Source organism: Berghia stephanieae, chromosome 11, assembly GCF_034508935.2.
Source record: "Berghia stephanieae isolate SIO BIC M18660-M18661 chromosome 11, UCSD_Bste_1.3, whole genome shotgun sequence".
Taxonomy (NCBI): domain Eukaryota; kingdom Metazoa; phylum Mollusca; class Gastropoda; order Nudibranchia; family Aeolidiidae; genus Berghia; species Berghia stephanieae.
In genome coordinates, this window is record NC_088370.1 from 33,351,495 (window position 1) to 33,368,994 (window position 17,500).

The following is a 17,500-nucleotide window of genomic DNA, read 5'->3' on the forward strand; positions in this document are numbered from 1 at the left end:
AGAGCGTTTGCCTTGAGGAAAAAAAAAACAAGTAAATAACAATGTGAAATTGAATGTAAAGCTTAAATTCAATAAACGAAAACAGGTAATGTTAACGTTTCGGGTTTCCCCTTCCTTTATCAACACGGAAAAGTATAAAACGGTAGGGGCTGCCTTAAGCCGGTGATCGTAAAATACTAACGAAAGAGTGAAAATGGAGAGGCTTCGTATGGAAACAATACAGAGAAGCATCTCCATTTTCACTCTTTCGTTAATCCTTTATCAACAAAACAGGATGAATGATGAACCACTAAAGACCAATGGGATAATGTGATAATGGCGTTTAAACAATTGTGACCCTTCGAGTCAAAACGGTATTATGTCGGAATGGACCAGATGTTGAAAAATCAAATTATAGTTAAACTGGTCAAAATTATGAAACGTTGGTATTTAGCAGAGTAAAATATAATATTCCTTCTCTTCTATAAAGCATATACACTAAACTAAGGCATGATATTTCTGGCTACAAATCCCATTTTAAGCATCTTAATCATCCCGACTTAATACCATTTTGAAACGAGGGGTCACAATTTCACATTGTTATTTATGTCTTCGAGCTTCGAGCTGCAACGTTTACATGAAAAAGACAAAACAACAAAGTATAAAACCAATTTTATCAGCCCTAAATAAATAAAATAAAATTCCCTTTATTCATCCCATAGGGGAAATTTGTCTCTACATATATTCCAATGGAAGACTGGAATAACCCAGGCGTAAGCCGCAGTGCAGCGCCGCAAATTGAGCTAGGGCGAGGGAGGTGACTTGCTCAATGTCACACAGCGCAATGGCGGGTGTTCCCTTTATTCATCCCATAGGGGAAATGTGTCTCTTCGGTCTATTCCAAAGGAAGACTGGAATAACCCAGGCGTAAGCCGCAGTGCAGCGCTGCAAATTGAGCTAAGGCGAGGGAGATGACTTGCTCAAGGTCACACAGCGCAATGGATGGCGGGTGTTCGAACTCGGTACCTTTCGGGTACGAAGCAAAGAATGTACCGCTGAGCCCCTCTCTATGTAGTTTGTCCAACGTGCCCCATCCACTGACATGGATCATTTAAATGGTGATAATTGGCATCAAGAGTCATGACGTCACTTCCCTCGTAATGACTGACGCATAGTAACTTAGTAACTGGCTCTAAACCATCGGATCAATGGCGGACGCCTTATGAAATTATATTTCTCCGACGAGCATAAAATCGTATCCAGAGGAGAAAATCATTATAAATATGATCATGTTTTGACTTTTATATATTCTGATCACATGACATAATATGAAAAGTTCTAGCCAGCATGAAGAATAAAAAGGTATCCATTTTCTTTGCTTAGAACCACGCTGCTCGCCGTTGATGGGCGGCGACGTGATATCAGACTATTGAATCCAATTGGATTCAGTAGTCTGAGGTCACGCCGCCCGGCAACGGCGGCCATCTTGGTTCTAAACAAAGAAAACCATTACTTTTTATTCTTCTTGCTGGCTAGGACTCGTCATATGCATTGTGATCAGAATGTGTAAAAGTCAAAACATGATCAAAATTATGTGTTTTTTTTTTCCCACTGGATACGCTTTTATGCTCACCGGAAAAATATTTCATAAGGGCGTCCGCCATTGTTCCGATGGTTAAGAGCCAGTGTAACTTAGCTACCATGCGTCATTAGGAAGGAAGTGACGTTACGACTGTTGAAGAGTATTGAACTCATACCCAAAATATACTAATATGAGAACTGGATTCTGTTTATTTTGTTAATTAAGGCCGAATTGATGCATAGGAACTGCCTATGGCTAGCACCTGCTGCTCGCGACAAAAAGCAAGAAACAGTAAAATAATAATATTATGTAGCCCATCGCCTCAAAGTGGTATTATGTCGGAATGAACTAGATGAGGAAAATTAAAGGTATAACCTTAAAGATAAAACATGATGTTTCCTTCTGTTCGTTATGGTAGAGTATAAATACTATTTCTTCCATTGAAGAAACGTTCTAAAGTCCTATTTCCCACCGTTTTTATCTATAAATTCACTTCTCGGGCTACGACAACACATCCCGACAATAATACCGTTTTGACACGACGGGTCATATATGAAGATAAATAAATAAATAAATATGACGACGGCGAACTTGATATCCACTGCATTCAAACCATTAGTGAGTGCGTATCTAATCTAATGGGTATGACCTAGTTACGTAAGGATGAGAGGCGACCTCATTTGTGACCCTTCCCTCAAAACGGTATTGACCCTCTCCTTACCACCCACAGGAAAATCGTCGCATTCGTTACGATTTACATTTACCCGACAATTTTCTTATTCTGATTTCATTTTGTTATAGCCATAAAAACTGGACACTGTGTTGCAGAGCTCATTTTTCTTAACAAAATATAGAATATACTCATTGCTAATCTGTTTGAAAAAATCTACTTTTGTGTTGGTTGAGTATGAAGTTTCAAGTAAAATTCTGAAAATAGCTGGTAAGGACAGAGTTAAGTCGGGATGGTTAAGATGTTGAAAATTGAATTTATAGCCAGAAATATCAGACTTGTGTTGTGTTTGTATGTTTTATTGAGGAGAATGGATACCATATGTTAAGTTACTAATGCCCACAATTTATATTTTTGACCAGTTTAACATTTAATTCGGCTTTTATGCATATGGTTCGTCCCGACATAATACCGTTTTGAGATGATGGATCAAATTTTTCTGGCAATGACAGATAATATTACTATTAAAAAACCCCGCCTTTTACACGTGAGAGCATTTTGTTTTTGTACGGAAAAAAACATCTATTTATGTATTTATGTATCTATTTTTGTACATCCGTACAAAAACAAAACATCTATTTATGTATAGCACGTGATCGATCTATTGAAAAGACCTAAGAATATATGAACACAAACACGTGATTTTAAGGCATTTTCTCGTATTACTTGAAAAATTAAATTGAAGAACTTTTGACAAGATAAGAGTTTATTTTAATCCACATAGCCTATATTATCTGAATTTTTAAAAAAATTCTGGCCAAATGTAAAATGGCCAATTTGTCAGTGCGAGATATTTTAAATCCAAGTTGGTGAAAGCAATGGTGAAATCTAATCCTTGAAATATCGACCAGACCCCACGACAATGATAAAAGGTTTACTTTAGAGGTCTATCAAATGAATAAGAAGATGACCTTTGAAATGTAACATTTTCTTCAACACTTCAAAATGACAAACATCTCCATAAGCAAAAGACAAAGTCTAAGACTTTCGGGCAATTTTAGGCTAAGCTGAATCTATCGATCTATCGATAAATCTATCAATCTATATCGATATGTGAGGCAAAAAGATTTCAGACTAAAATTAGAAATGGCGTTTTGTCAATGTACTGGAGAGTGTACTGTGGACACAAAACATTTATTGGAATTTCCCGATTGAGTCATACTAAATACTCAATATTATAATCGACTTATTTAACACACTCTATGTCATGGGGTCACGCCTTTCTTCTACACATTTAATACTCTTCAATAGTCGTAACGTCACTTCCTTCCTAATGACGTATGGTAACTTAGTAACACTGGCTCTAAACTATCGGAACAATGGCGGACGCCCGTATGAAATATTTCTCCGGCGAGCATAAAGGGTATCCATAGGAAAAATAACATAAATTTGATCAAATTTTGACTTTTGCACATTCTGACCACAAGGCATATGAAAAGTTCTAGCCAGCATGAAGAATAAAAAGTAATGATTTTCTTTGTTTAGAACCAAGATGACGGCGTTGCCGGGCGGTGTGACATCAGTCTATTGAATCGTATTCACATCGCTGCTGAAGATGAGACCTCCGATTTTAAGTAAGTCTGCGTTGGCATCGCACTGTATGATAGAGTCTATCACCGACCGAAAACATGTTTGGAATTCCGGCGCAAGAATCTACATTCGATGATTGGGAAACCCTGTTCTTTTAATGGCTATGTGGTCTTGTGGTTTCGCACTCGCTTTCGGATCGGAAGGTCCTGGGTTCGAGCCTCGCTCGGCGCATAGTTGAGTCCTTGGAGAAGACAACAGATAACAAAAACTTCGCGGCGGCGATGGGGGTTCGAACCCGCGACCTTACTGGTACGATAAATTCCGCCTGGCCGCGGAGATCGTTACTCTACCCTATGAGCTATCGACGACCTAATGTTCATTCTTCATGAATTGTTACAATAGACGGAAGTGCTAGAGCTCAGGTGGTCGCTGGTTCGTATAAGTAAGAATTGTAACAAAGCTACATTATTTCTAAAAAAAAAAAAAAAAAAAAAGAAAGAAAGAAAGAAAGAAAGAAACAAACAAACATGACAATAACCTACCTTCTATCAGGCAAAAGGTATATTTTACAAAAGGGGTTTCGGAACTTTCCTTGGTCAGTCAGCGTGAGATCAATGGCGTTGATGATTGTGATGAGTAGCTGGTAGCCGTTCAGGTCGTACCAAAGCTTGACCTGGAGTCAGAGGAGGAAAGCCAAATTGATGAAAGAATTTGATTCAAGCCCTTCCATTTGAAAGCTCTATTATTTCTTAATAAATGTTACAGTAAATGACAAAATCAGTCGGATGGTGAAAAGGTTTGAATTGAGATTTTGCCAATTTTAGTTAGAATGTCAAATGAGTTCTTGTCATAAAAGATTAAGTCAACCCTTTTTGTACATCTTCGGGAAATATCAAAGCTTAATTTCATTTCTAATATTTTTACAGCTAGTCAAGTTGAAAAAGTATGAAATTTGAGAAAAGTTGCTGTATACCTTTCTCATACATCTGACCATAACTTCTTAAAAAATCATCCGATTTATTTCAAATAAAGATTAAAATGCTATGGAGAGCATATTCTTTCAGAAAATTCAAAAATATGCAAATCCAAAGTTTTTACCTTTCAACTGATTATGTCATGACTGACACAAATACGTAATTCGTTTTTTTAACCCTCTCCTTACCACCCACAGGAAAATCGTCACATTTGTTACGATGAAACCGACAATTTTCTCACTAATACCTTGTGTACATCACACAATTTAAATAAATGCTTTGATCACAGCTATAAATACTAAACACTGTGTTGTAGAGCTCACTTGTTACTTTTTTGTTTGAGTAAGCAAAGTCTATTTTTGTGCTGGGTGGGTTTGTGAATTTTCGGGGGAAATTCTAAAAATAGATGGTAAGGAGAGAGTTCAATAGCGGAATAACTCGCTCGTAAGCTCGTGAGTTATTTACCGCGATAAAAATAACTCACTTAATATATAATATTCAAAACCCGTGAACGAATCCTATGTTGTGCGGCTATGTGGTCTAGTGGTATGACACTCGCTTTCGGATCGGAAGGTCCTGGGCTCGAGCCTGGCTCGGCGCATAGTTGAGTCCTTAGATAAGGCTCTTGATTCACATTCTTTCACCGTACTCAGGTGTAAACTGAGTACCTGGCCAATAACAGCGTTGTGTCCGTCGGAAAAAATAATTGTAATATCGCCTAACAGGCGTCATGCATCGTTCTACATGTTATGTGTTGCTGTTGGTTAGGGATACTTTGTAACGCGCTTTGAGCACGTTTAGTGGATATTGAGCTATATAAAAGCATATTATGTTATATCTTGAGTGTTTATTGAGAGCAACATCCACCGAATGCGATCATAGCGCTTGAAAGGAGTCCAAAGACAACAGCAACACTTATCATGTGGGATGAGGCATGACGCCTGTTAGGCGATGTTACAATGGTTTGTGTTTTTTTTCCCCCTTCAGCTACAACGCTAATAATGACCAGGTACTCTTTTTTTAATATCAGAGTCCGTGAGAGAAGTTGAGTAAAGAGCCTTTTCCAATGACTCAACTATAGGGAATGAGATTAGCGGAAGAGTAGCGTCCCTTGATTGGACGTCACCGGTGGAGAAGTTATTTTTAAACAAGCCAACCGCTCCAAATACAACATTTATTATTCATATTTCTGTACAAAAATACATATCATAATCAACGTTATGCATTTTTGTACAGAAATATGAATAATACATTTTGTATTGGAGCGCTTGGCTTGTAGTTAAATGAGCTTTTTTATATAGCGCAATATCCACTAAACGTGCTCAAAGCGCTTTACAAGGGGTCCCTGGCCAACAGTAACATTTAACACGTAGGACGAGACATGACGCCTGTTAGGCGACATTACAATTTTTCGGACAGTGACAACGCTGTTAACGGCCAGGTACTCATTTTATACCTGAGTACGGTGAGAGAATGTGAGTAAAGAATCTTTTCCAAAGACACAACTATGTGCCGAGCGAGGCTCGAACCCAGGACCTTCCGATCCGAAACGAGTGTCATACCACTAGACCACATAGTTGGTTTGTTTACAAATAACGTCTCCACCCGTGACGTCCAATCAAGGGACGCTACTCTTCCGCTTATCTTATTCCCTATAGATAGTATGCAGATGACGTCACTCAGGCCTTTGTTATTGTTTTTGCCATCCGCGTTTGTGAGTTGTTCTCACTAAACTGTATTAACCTGACTATAAAAGTTCATGGTTACACAGAGTTTGTGTGTTGGTCCGTTATACTTCCGGATGGCAATGTTGTGAACTCCTTGGCCTAGCGCATTCTATCTATACACAGCCGAGCTCACAGCGGGACTCGAAGCCAGAACCGTCCGATCCGAAGGTGAGTGTCTTACCAGTAGACCACATAGTCGATGACAATAGATCTAGATAGACGTCTATAATACAAATTATTGTGGATCGAGAGACTTTTATGTGTATATATATAATAAAAAAAAACCCCCAAAAAAAAAACAATAATATGATAATAATAATAATAATAATAATAATAATAATAATAATAATAATATAATAATATAATAATAATAATAATATATAATAATAATAATAATAATAATAATAATAATAATAATAATAATAATAATAATAATAATAATAATAATAATAATAATAATAATAATAATAATAATAATAATAATAATAATAATAATAATAATAATAATAAATAATATGATGATGATGAATGATATGAATATGATGAAGATGAGATGATAGGATAGATGAATAATGATGAATGATGATGATGATGATGATGATGATGATGATGATGATGATAACAATATAATAATAATATTAATAATAATAATAAAGTAATAATAATAATAATATAATAATAATAATAATAATAATAATAATAATAATAATAATAATAATAATAATAATAATAATAATAATAATAATAATAATAATATAATATAATAATAATAATAATAATAATAATAAAATAATAATAATAATAATATTAATAATAATAATAATAATAATAACAAAACATCTCACTGACCTGTAGCTTGCCTGTGATTGGTGGAGACAACGGCCTTGACCTCTGCCTTGCCCTAGGTGGAGCTGTATTCGTCATGGAGTGCCGTGACCTCTTGGGGTCAGGAATGGCTTCTTTCAATCCGTAATCTAGAGAGACAAGGACAAGAAGGATTGATAGAACTTGACAGTCACAGTAAAGATAGTATGCGCTTGGCTAAGAAGCTCACAACATTGCCATCCGGAAGTATAACGGACCAACACACAAAACTGTGTGTATCAATGAACGTTTATAGTCAGGTTAATTTTGTTTAGTGAGAATTACTCACAAACGCGGATGGCAAAAAAGAATAACAAAGACCGGAATGACGTCATCTTCGATCTATCTATAGATAGAACGAAGATGACGTCACACAGGCCTTTGTTATTGTTTTTTGCCATCCGCGTTTGTGAGTTGTTCTCTCTAAACTATATTAACCAGACTATAAAAGTTCATGGTTACACAGAGTTTGTGTGCTGGTCCGTTATACTCCTGGATGGCAATGTTGTGAAATCTTTGGCCAAGCGCATTCTATCTATACAGACATGTCCATTTATAAATAGAATTTGAATAACGTCACAGTCCTGTATGTTCATTGAGTTTTAGTTGTAATTTTTGGCCGCAGAGTGACGAATTCATGAATTGGCGCGTCGATATATATGTGTTTTATCCAAAGAAAATAACTTATCATTTTGTATATTGTGATTCTTTCCTCATTTTTAAAATGTCCTTTTTTTTTCTTTCTCTTGTTTTTTTTTTGTTTTTTTTTTTGTTTCGTTTCTTTGCTTGTTTGTTGTTTTTTTTTTTTTGTTGTTTTTTTTTTGTTTTTTTTAGGAAAGCGCATAGAAGCGAGTTTATTATTATTACTAAATGAAAATGGTTAAAACAAAATTGAGTATCTTTGATAAGACAATAAAGGCATACGGGTGAACCTAAGAAGAAAAAAAAATATTGAATAAAATAATAAAAACAGATAATTGTATTGCTCTATTTACCCCTGGCATGGTCTGTGAATGAAGGTTGGACACCAGGGGGCGTTTCTCCACGTCTGAGGACAAGAACACACGAAAATAGTGGTTAGAAATAACAGGATATGATGGTGTCTGTGGATTTAATCCTCTCCTTACCAGCCATTTTCCAAAACTTCACAACCAACTAACACAAAAAAAAAAAAAAATAGATTTTTTATCACTCATACATAATAGCAGTAAGTTCTTGCCATACATAATTTCTTTAGCAAGACATGCCCTACCACACACTGTCCATTTTCTTTAAATTTTTGATGTACAGGAGACATTTGAATAAGAATAATGTTGGTTGTATCGTAACCGATGTGACGATTTTTCTAACGTTCGTAAGGAGAGGGTTAAGATATTTTAGGCAAATAGACGTTGATTGATTTTTGATTATGTTAAAACAACACTCAGATCTTGTAGTCAAGGATGGCTCTTACAAGGAGCCAATCGAACATAATAGGATCCTCGGTGTTAATTAACCGGTAGATAACCACGCCATCTCGGACAATCGTCATCATGTAAACAATGGCAGTGATTGGTAGACACAGCAAACTACACAGGTTATACTATCGATAGTATGTGTTTAATTAAAATACCCACTGTTCTTCCGCTTGATCAGTAGAATAAGCACAGAAAACTATGTGTAAATTAAACGTTTTTAATATGATCGAGAAAACCATGTGATAACTAGTCACCCATTTGTCTATATAAAAACAATAACAACGATCAGATGGAGGTCGAATTAGTTCACGTTATTGTTTATAAACAACCAACTATGTTTGTCCGAGCACGTGTGAAGGTGTGTCACAAATTCCATGTTTTGATTGGTGAAAACTCTACTGGTTAATTGAGCCACTACATTTACCAATGATAATAAATACAATTTCCTTTATTCATCCCATAGGGGGAAACTTTGTATCTAGGGTCTATTCCAAGGGAAGACTGGAATAACCCAGGCGTCAGCTGCAGTGCAGCGCCGCAAATTGAGCTAGGGCGAAGTGACTTGCTCAAGGCCCCACAGCGCAGCGGCGAGTAATCGAACTCTGTACCTTTCGGGTAAGAAACAAAGACCTTACCTCTGAGCCACACTGCCATTTTAAAGTTTTTCGGCCGAGTTCTGAACCCTTTGTTATTCATTAATTGTGCTATCTGGCAAACCTGTTGATAACGATAGTGCAGCAAATCATACGTGACCACACAAAAGCTTATGACAATTTTGTTTTCCATCTCATTTATTGTCATCAAAAACGGCTTCAATCCAGTAAGCCAGTAGAGTTCTTAACTTCATTAGTTGTACCATGTGATAATCACGTGATGTTCTATTATTAGATATGTGTCAATAGCGACTTTGACATTTCTTAGGTTGTTAGAAAAATGAAGGAGGTTTAAAAGAAATGTGTCTCTTGAGTCTATTCCAAGGGAAGGCTGGAATAACCCAGTCTTATAAGTTTTGCTACCGCAATATCCACTAATTGTGCTCAAAACGCTTTACAAGATGTTCCTGGTCAACAGGAACATTTAACATGTAGGACGGGACATGCCGCCTGTTAGGCGATATTACAATTTTTCGGACAAAGACAACGCTGTTAACGGCCAGGTACTCATTTTACACCTGAGTATGGTGCGAGAATGTGAGTAAAGAGCCTTTTCCAAGGACTCAACTATGCGCCGAGAGCGAGGCTTGAACCCAGGACCTTCCGATCCGAAAGCGAGTGTCATACCACAAGACCACATAGCCGCACAATAATGCCGAAGACAAACACTTTGATAGTGATTAGGATTATCGAATCATGAAATGGCTCGAGTTGGGCACCATTCCTTACTTGGCATTGCGATGTACAATCAGCTCTACTTGGGGTTCCTGTTTGGACTCCAGTATGATGTCATATACCTCCTCGAATGTGGCCCCCTGGAGTGACCTCCCGTTCCATTCGACCACCTCGTCACCTGATATTGGACACAGACATGGATGAAGTATTGGATGAAGGGATGAATGGAAGGGCTTCATGAATTGGTTCATGAATGAATGATGGAATGAATGATGGAATGAATGAATGAATGAATGAATGAATGAATGAATGAATGATGGAATGAATGAATGAATGAATGAATGAATGAATGAATGAATGAATGATGGAATGAATGAATGAATGAATGAATGAATGAATGAATGAATGAATGAATGAATGATGGAATGAATGAATGAATGATGGAATGATGGAATGAATGAATGAATGAATGAATGAATGAATGAATGAATGAATGAATGAATGAATGAATGAATGATGGAATGAATGAATGAATGAATGATCCACAGTGCTACCACACAGACTAAACCCTTGAAAGATGAATTGGCAGAACTGAACACTTTCCCTGAACCATCTACATTAATTCAATTCAATTCAATTAATTCAATTCAATGAAATACAAAGACGATTAACTCATTCAATCCTAGAGATTTTTCCTACTTTTCAAAATTGGAAAAAAATGTATTAAAAATGAGCATGTACACAACATAGATAGTTTTATTGAACTATCATTAACATGTTAAAAACTAAAAACAATAGCTTTGATACTTCGCCTATAATTTGTCTCAGAAAAATGTAAGAAATAAATAGACATGGGGGTAAAAGTAACCAGGGTACACTACGGATATAGTCGGTGTTAGGGTTTAGTGAGTTAAGACATTAAAACTCACTCAACCCTAACATCGACTATATCCGTAGTTTACCCGGGTTTTACTTTTCCCCCATTCCTATTTATTACATTTCTCTGAGACAAATTTATAGGCGTTAGTATCAAAGCTTAAGTCTTCTAGTATTTACATGCTAATGGTAGTTGAATAAAACTATCATTGTACTTGCTCATTTTTAATTCATTTTTTTTTTCCAAATTTGAAAATCTCTAGGATTGAATGAGTGAAGCAAACTATCAACATTACTGGGAGAATTTACTAATTCAGAAAAGTGAGTGGAAGGGAAAAAAGTGGTTTTCCTACCTGGTCTGTCTACATTACTGGGAGAATTTACTAATTCAGAAAAGTGAGTGGAGAGGAAAAAGTGGTTTTCCTACCTGGTCTATCTACATTACTGGGAGAATTTACTAATTCAGAAAAGTGAGTGGAGAGGAAAAAGTGGTTATCCTACCTCGTCTATATACATTACTGGGAGAATTTACTAATTCAGAAAAGTGGGTGGAAGGGGAAAAAGTGGTTTTCCTACCTGGTATATCTACATTACTGGGAGAATTTACTAATTCAGAAAAGTGAATGGAAGGGAAAAAAGTGGTTTTCCTACCTGGTATATCTACATTACTGGGAGCATTTATTAATTCAGAAAAGTGAGTGGAAGGGAAAAAAGTGGTTTTCCTACCCGGTATATCTACATTACTGGGAGAATTTACTAATTCAGAAAAGTGAGTGGAAGGGGAAAAAGTGGTTTTCCTACCTGGTCTGTCTACATTACTGGGAGAATTTACTAATTCAGAAAAGTGAGTGGAGAGGAAAAAGTGGTTTTCATACCTGGTATATCTACATTACTGGGAAAATTTACTAATTCAGAAAAGTGAGTGAAGGGAAAAAGTGGTTTCCTACCTGTTCTGTCTACATTACTGGGAGAATTTACTAATTCAGAAAGTGAGTGGAGAGGAAAAAGTGGTTTTCCTACCCGGTATATCTACATTACTGGGAGAATTTACTAATTCAGAAAAGTGAGTGGAGAGGAAAAAGTGGTTATCCTACCTCGTCTATATACATTACTGGGAGAATTTACTAATTCAGAAAAGTGAGTTGAAGGAAAAAGAGTGGTTTTCCTACCTGGTCTGAGGTGTCCGACCGTGTCCGCTATGCTTCCCTTCTTCACCTTGGTTATATAGGCACCCAATTTCCCCGAGTCGGACACTTTGCCGCCTATCACCTTCAGACCTGACAAATTACAAAACACACAGGTGAGAATATAGGCACGTGGTAGCGTATGATGTAGACAGGTGCATCCAAATACACCGACAACAAACTTTTATTTTCATTCATGGCTAATAATATTTCACTACGAATTAATATAATATTTTAACTTGAAAACAATTCTAATATCGGACATAACCAAACCGTTTTAAAAAAAAAAAACAAAAAGAGCTTTTATATAGTTCAATATCCACTAAACGTGCTCAAACCGCTTTGCAAGGTGTCCCTGATCAATAGCAACACTTAACACTTAGGACGTAACATGACGCCTGTATTACAATTATTTCGGACAAAGACAACGCTGTTAACGGCCAGGTACTCATTTTACACATGGGTAACGGTGTGAGAATGTGAGTAAAGAGCCTTCTCCAAGGACTCAACTATGCGCCGAGCGCGAGGCTCGAACCCAGGGCCTTCTGATCCGAAAGCGAGTGTCATACCACAAGACCACATAACCGCACAAAACACCACATCAATGACAACTCAACTTTTAGACAAATGGTCTTCATCCTTCCATCGATATTTATAGTTCAAAAACGTTTATTTTAAGCAATTGCCAATGTAACTCATACAAGAATATATTTTTTCAACAAATCAAATAAGTAAAATCAATAATAAAGCAAGCCAAACAACGAATATAATAATGATAATAACAGTAATAATAATAATAATAATAATAATAATAATAATAATAATAATAATAATAATAATAATAATAATAATAATAATAATAAAGACAATAATAATAATAATAATAATAATAATAATAATAATAATAATAATAATAATAATAATAATAATAATAATAATAATAATAATAATAATAATACAATGACAATAATAATAATAATAATAATAATAATAATAATAATAATAATAATAATTATAATAATAGCAATTTGTTTTTCCGGACCAAACTAAACAAACGGCGTTTTGTCACCGTCAGAACGAGACATGAATGAATTATAAACACAAGAAAAGCAGGTTCTTGATTAGCATGCTGTTTCTATGTGGAGGAGTTATCAGATATGTGACCCTACGTTGTGGAGGAGTTATCAGATATGTGACCCTACGTGTCAAAACGGTATTATGTCGGGAGGGACCATTGTTAAAAAATCAAATTATAGTTAAACTGGTCAAAAATATGAAACGTTGGTATTTAGCACAGTAAAATATGATATTCCTTCTCCTCTATAAAGCATATAAACTCAACTGAAGCATGATATTTCTGGCTACTAATTTACTAAATTCTAATTTAACTTGATATTAGGGGAAGGGGAAGCGAGAGATGGAGAGAGAGAGAGAGAGAGAGAGCGAGAGAGAGAGAGAGAGAAGCGGAGGGGGGGGAAGAGAAAGATTGATAGAGGGAGGAATAGATAGAGAGAGGAGATATATAGAAAGAAAAAAAATCTCAAGATAGAGAAAAAGTGTGAAAGAACGAGAGAGAGAGAGAGAGAGAGAGAGAGAGAGAGAGAGAGAGAGAGAGAGAGAGAGAGAGAGAGAGAGAGAGAGAGAGAGCGGGAGTCATTAAGTCACTTCAGAAAACAAATGCCAAACAGTAATAAAAATCTGCCGAATGATCTGGAAAAAAAAATGTCAGGCATCCATTTCATTCTATGTAAATATCAAGGGGAAAAATGTATGTTCTCATCCAGTTGCCGGGGTGACTGTTTCCGAATTGAATGCCAGTATTATAAAATGTGACCCTTCGCCTCAAAACGGTATTAAGTCCTGTTGGTTAAGATATAAGACTTGTGTTGAGTTTGTATGTTTTATTGAGAAGAATGGATACCATATTTTAGGGTGCTAATTAAATTTTATTTATATTTATATTTTTGACATTTGACATTTAATTCGGCTTTTAAGCATCTCGTTCGTTCCGACATAATACCGTTTTGAGACGATGGGTCACATATACGATTCTTTCATCTCTTTAAAACGAGTTAATTTTATCGTTCCCAATAACGCTACGAGCTTGCGAGTTTGGGTTATTGCGCGATAAAAAAATATAACGAGTTTAATAAATACAAAGAAATGAAACTATACGTTTATTCCAACCGTCCAAGTAAGATTTTTGGATATTTGGTGACTAATTATAGGGTTGTGCGGCTATGTGGTCTTGTGGTATGACACTCGCTTTCGGATCGGAAGGTCCTGGGTTCGCACCTCGCGCTCGGCGCATAGTTGAGTCCTTGGAAAAGTCTCTTTACTCACATTCGCTTACCATACTCAGGTGTAAAAAGAGTACCTGGCCGTTAATAGCGTAGTCTTTGTCCGAAAATTTGTAATATCGCCTAACAGGCGCCATGTCCCGTCCTACATGTTAAATGTTGCTGTTGACCAAGGACCCCTTGTAAAGGGCTTTGAGCACATTTAGTGGATATTGCGCTATATAAAGCTCAATTCTTTTTTTTTTTTTTGTAGGTCTTCTATTAATAATAATTTGTATTTTTCTCCATCTGCTTGGATGGCAATTTGACCCCCAAAAGAAAAAAAGTTTGATTTGTATTCATGCGCACCAAAAAATATTTATAACTGCCAATCAACTGTCTTTACACTTAATTTCACACCAATAAAATGTGCAAAAATATTCTGCAATCGTTCAATAAACTTTTGATCCAATGCGTTCAAATAAAAAAAAAATTAAAATTGAACTTTATATAGGCGCAATATCCACTAAATGTGCTCAAGTCGCTTTACAAGGGGTCCCTGGTCAACAGCAATATTTAACATGTAGGACCAGACAGGACGCCTGTTAAGCGACATTACAATTTTTCGAACAACGACAAATGTGTTAACGGCCAGGTACTCATTTTACACCTGAGTGTGGTGAAGGAATGCGAGTAAAGAGCCTTTTCCAAGGACTCAACTATGCGCCGAGCGCGAGGCTCGAACCAAGGACCTTCCGATCCGAATGCGAGTGCCATACCACTAGACTGCATAGCCCCACTTGCATTTACTTTTCTCTACTGAATTCTAATAAAACATATTCGACTTGGAAATAGCCAAAAGGAAAATGATAAAAAATAATGTCAAGATCAATGTTTTATTGCCAGTCATTATTTCAATACTTTACAAATTATTAAATGTCAAGTTTTCGCAGTTTTGCATGAAAACACCAAACTGACAACCTTTCAGTTACGTTCAAAAGTTATTTCCTTGCTGCATCCATTGTTTAAAAAACGATTATTTATATATTATATGATGTGTGGGTTGGCGGGAAACCGAACGTGGCCAGGAAAGCGTTAAATTGATCAACAGATATAATTTGTCAGAAAACATAATCCAATAATAAGAAATATCCGACAAAGGTAGACATTGAATAGATGGAATTGTCTATTGATATAAAATTGACATCGATTCTAGACTTATTATAACACATAACATCATATTGACATTTAGAAAAAACATATAAAATGTTAAATCGATTTTTCATGTTATTTTAAGATGGTATTTTGTGTGATATATATTGACGTCCAGAGGGTTGAATATTGAGAACGAAGAAGAAAAAAAACGCACAAAATAAAAAAAATAAAATGTTAAAAAATAATAAATAAAGAAACAAGAGAAGCAATAATTCTAAACAACAGACGTGGAAATATCGATGTAATTGGAAATATCGATGTAATTGGAAATATCGATATAATTGGAAATATCGATGTAATTGGAAATATCGATGTAATTGGAAATATCGATGTAATTGGAAATATCGATGTAATTGGAAAGACGTAGGAGGAAAGATTACAAAAATAAAGGGGAATTAGATGGATAGATCGATAGAGAAGATAGATAGGTCGACAAATATGCATTCAAAAATGTGATATATTTTAGAAAGCTGGTTGCTAGATAGATAAATAGATTGATGGATAGGTAGGTAGGTAGATAGATAGATAGATAGATAGATAGATAGATAGATAGATAGATAGATAGATAGATAGACAAATAGATTTGTTGGTAGATATATATATATATATATATATATATATATATATATATGTGTGTGTGTGTGTGTGTGTGTGTGTGTGTGTGTGTGTGTAGAAAGGCAGATGAATAGATAGATAAATAGAGATTGGTTGATTGATAGATAGATAAATAATTAGATAGACAGATAGGTTAATAGATAGATAGACATATAGATAGAAAGAGAGACAGACAGACAGACAGATAGATAGATAGATAAATAGATATATAGATAGATAGATAGATAGATAGATAGAGAGATAGATAGATAGATAGATAGATAGATAGATAGATAGATAGATAGATAGATAGATAAATAGATAGATAGATTGATTGATTGATTGATTGATCGATAGACTGATACAGAGATTGGTTGCTAGGTATATAGACAAATCAGATAAAACTCCCGATGACCATTTCACTGAGGAAATTTGACTTTGGGTGGATTCCAAGGGAAGACAGAATAAATATCCTCGCCGTCCTCCACAGTGCTACGTCATAAGTTGGACTGGAATGGGGTGAAAAACATTCCCCTGTGACACGCTGCTGATGGTTGAAAGATAGACGTATGAGGAGAGAAGATTGATAGAATGAGAAAGATAGAGAAAGAGAGAGAGAGAGAGAGAGAGAGAGAGAGAGAGGAGGAGGAGGAGGAGGAGGAGGAGGAAGGGAGAAGAGAAAGAGAGAGAGAGAGAGAGAGAGAGAGAGAGAGAGAGAGAGAGAAAGGAGGAGGAAGGGATAAGAGAGAGAGAGATAGAGAGAGAGAGAGAGAAAGGAGAGGAGGAAGGGAGAAGAGAGAGAGAGAGAGAGCGAGAGAGAGAAATAGAGAGAGAGAAAGAGAGAGAGAGAAAGAGAGAGAGAGAGAGAGAGAGAGAGAGAGAGAAAGAAAGAGAGAGAGATAGAAAGATAGAGAAAGAGAGTAAAAAAAAAAGAAAGAAAGAGAGAGAGAGAGAGAGAGAGAGAGAGAGAGAGAGAGAGAGGGGGGGGGGGGGGGGGCAGTCCATCTCATCAATGCAAGGAAACCCAGACAGCAGATTGAAGACAATTTGAACCAACGATAAAATCAATACAACCTATGACATGAGATGATGGCCACCACAAAAGTTATGCTCCTTGTCTAAAAACATTCCCTTCTAATCTGCTCATTCTTAACATATTAACCCACTCAACCCTAACACCG

At 36.0% G+C, this 17,500-nt stretch overlaps 1 protein-coding gene across 2 annotated transcripts in view; it reads right to left on the reverse strand.

The window, feature by feature from the left end:
* The window catches only part of LOC144956239 (regulating synaptic membrane exocytosis protein 2-like), a 91,033-nt gene that overhangs the window by 42,650 nt on the left and 30,883 nt on the right, over positions 1-17,500 (reverse strand). For both annotated transcript variants that reach the window (XM_078886662.1, XM_078886661.1), the window contains 5 exons: positions 12,217-12,324; positions 10,226-10,349; positions 8,382-8,434; positions 7,372-7,496; positions 4,364-4,494 (listed from right to left, as the gene is read on the reverse strand). In XM_078886662.1, coding sequence (XP_078742788.1) covers positions 4,364-4,494; positions 7,372-7,496; positions 8,382-8,434; positions 10,226-10,349; positions 12,217-12,324 — 541 coding nt within the window. The remainder of the gene's footprint in view (positions 1-4,363; positions 4,495-7,371; positions 7,497-8,381; positions 8,435-10,225; positions 10,350-12,216; positions 12,325-17,500) is intronic.